This window comes from Aplysia californica, unplaced genomic scaffold (assembly GCF_000002075.1).
Source record: "Aplysia californica isolate F4 #8 unplaced genomic scaffold, AplCal3.0 scaffold01367, whole genome shotgun sequence".
In the NCBI taxonomy this organism is placed as follows: Eukaryota; Metazoa; Mollusca; class Gastropoda; order Aplysiida; family Aplysiidae; genus Aplysia; species Aplysia californica.
Genome location: NW_004798637.1, coordinates 109613 through 111810, shown reverse-complemented (window position 1 = coordinate 111810; position 2198 = coordinate 109613). Strand labels below are relative to the sequence as shown.

At 37.3% G+C, this 2198-nt stretch overlaps 1 protein-coding gene across 1 annotated transcript in view; it reads right to left on the bottom strand.

The window, feature by feature from the left end:
* Nucleotides 1–1044, bottom strand: part of LOC101862768 (myotilin) — a gene marked incomplete at both ends in the record, with an annotated part of 7084 nt that extends 6040 nt beyond the window's left edge. Inside the window, 1 exon segment of the mRNA XM_013090615.1 lies at nt 778–1044. Coding sequence (XP_012946069.1) covers nt 778–925 — 148 coding nt within the window.
* Between the last annotated feature and the right edge of the window lie 1154 nt (nt 1045–2198).

Sequence of the window (2198 nt, the reverse complement as noted above, 5' to 3'; positions counted from 1 at the left end):
ATCCCAGCAGACAGACCCGGGCTGAGAGGGATACAGTATCCCAGCACACAGACCCGTGCTGAGAGGGATACAACATCCCAGCAGAAAGACTTTCATACTCAAAAATATTTTGGCTGACTATTGGCCAAAAAGGTCAGTTGTAGCTTTCCTAAGAGTTTTACAGTATTTGCAACACTAATAGGTCATGTAAGTGCAGAAGATTCAAAGTGTTACCAGAGAGTAACATACAAAGAAAGGAAGGGAGAGAGGTAAGGACGTCAGATGTTTGATAGGAGAGATTTGGGGCCATTCCATGACAAGTGACACACGTCATGCAAAGACGACGACTTACTGAACAAAATTCAGAGCAGAGAAAAAAGTCGGCACCATACCTTCCTCCAGCAAGAACAAAATCAAGAATGTATCCATCATTGCTCGGATTAGTTTTCAGCAGCTTGTATCCCTGCATTTCCTGTGTCAGTGTTCAAGGAATGACCCGTTTCTATGGCTGTGGGGTACGTTACATATCCATTCCCCTTTTTCTGTTCACTTGATCAAAGTCAAAGTAGGTGCCGAAAAAACTCATCTCACGTAAGCGTAGTCAGTCATGCCACATTTGACGGACAGTTGGACACATTTGATAGACAGTTGAACACATTTGACGGACAGTTGGACAAGAACTCACATTTGACGGACAGTTGGACACATTTGATGGACAGTTTGACACATTTGATGGACAGTTTGACACATTTGATGGACAGTTTGACACATTTGATGGACAGTTGGACCAACACTCACATTTGATGGGCAGGAAGAAGGAGCTGCTGGTTTGAGTGAAGGAATCCTGGGCCGTGCAGGTGTAGGTGCCCTCGTGGGTCCTCGGATCGACCGCCGGGACCACCAATGTCTTGCGGCGCTGGTTCTCCATATGTCGATTGTTGAACATCCAGCTGATGCGGGGCGGGTCCGACGGGTTGAAGTCAAAAGTGGAACATTCCAGAGTGGCCGTGTTGCCTCTCTCCACCCACTCCTCATTGCTGACCAGACGAACTGCCACCTGGCGGTCTGAAACCACAGCACAATTAGACATCAGAATAATATATGTATGTTTACACGGAACAATTATTTATCAGAATAATATATGTATGTTTACACGGAACAATTATTTATCAGAATAATATATGTATGTTTACACGGAACAATTATTTATCAGAATAATATATGTATGTTTACACGGAACAATTATTTATCAGAATAATATATGTATGTTTACACGGAACAATTATTTATCAGAATAATATATGTATGTTTACACGGAACAATTATTTATCAGAATAATATATGTATGTTTACACGGAACAATTATTCATCAGAATAATATATGTATGTTTACACGGAACAATTATTCATCAGAATAATATATGTATGTTTACACGGAACAATTATTCATCAGAATAATATATGTATGTTTACACGGAACAATTATTCATCAGAATAATATATGTATGTTTACACGGAACAATTATTCATCAGAATAATATATGTATGTTTACACGGAACAATTATTTATCAGAATAATATATGTATGTTTACACGGAACAATTATTTATCAGAATAATATATGTATGTTTACACGGCACAATTATGTGTCAGAATAATATATGTATGTTTACACGGCACAATTATATGATATATGTATGTTTACACGGCACAATTATATGTCAGAATAATATATGTATGTTTACACGGCACAATTATATGTCAGAATAATATATGTATGTTTACACGGAACAATTATTTATCAGAATAATATATGTATGTTTACACGGCACAATTATGTGTCAGAATAATATATGTATGTTTACATGGCACAATTATATGTCAGAATAATACAAATGGTTTTATGTAACGCATATCTAAATAATTCATCAGAACAATAGATGTAGTGTAACACAGCTCATATCTAAATCAGTCATCAGAACAATAGATGTAGTGTTACACAGCTCATATCTGAATCATTTATCTTAATGGAGGAATTGTACTTAACAGCTTTTTAGTGCAAGATTTTATGTACAATTCCTCCAAGTAGGGGAATGTAGATACTTGGAGGAATTGTACAGAACCGCTTGCACGATAGATACTTGGAGGAATTGTACAGAACCGCTTGCACGATAGATACTTGGAGGAATTGTACAGAACCGCTTGCACGATAGATACTT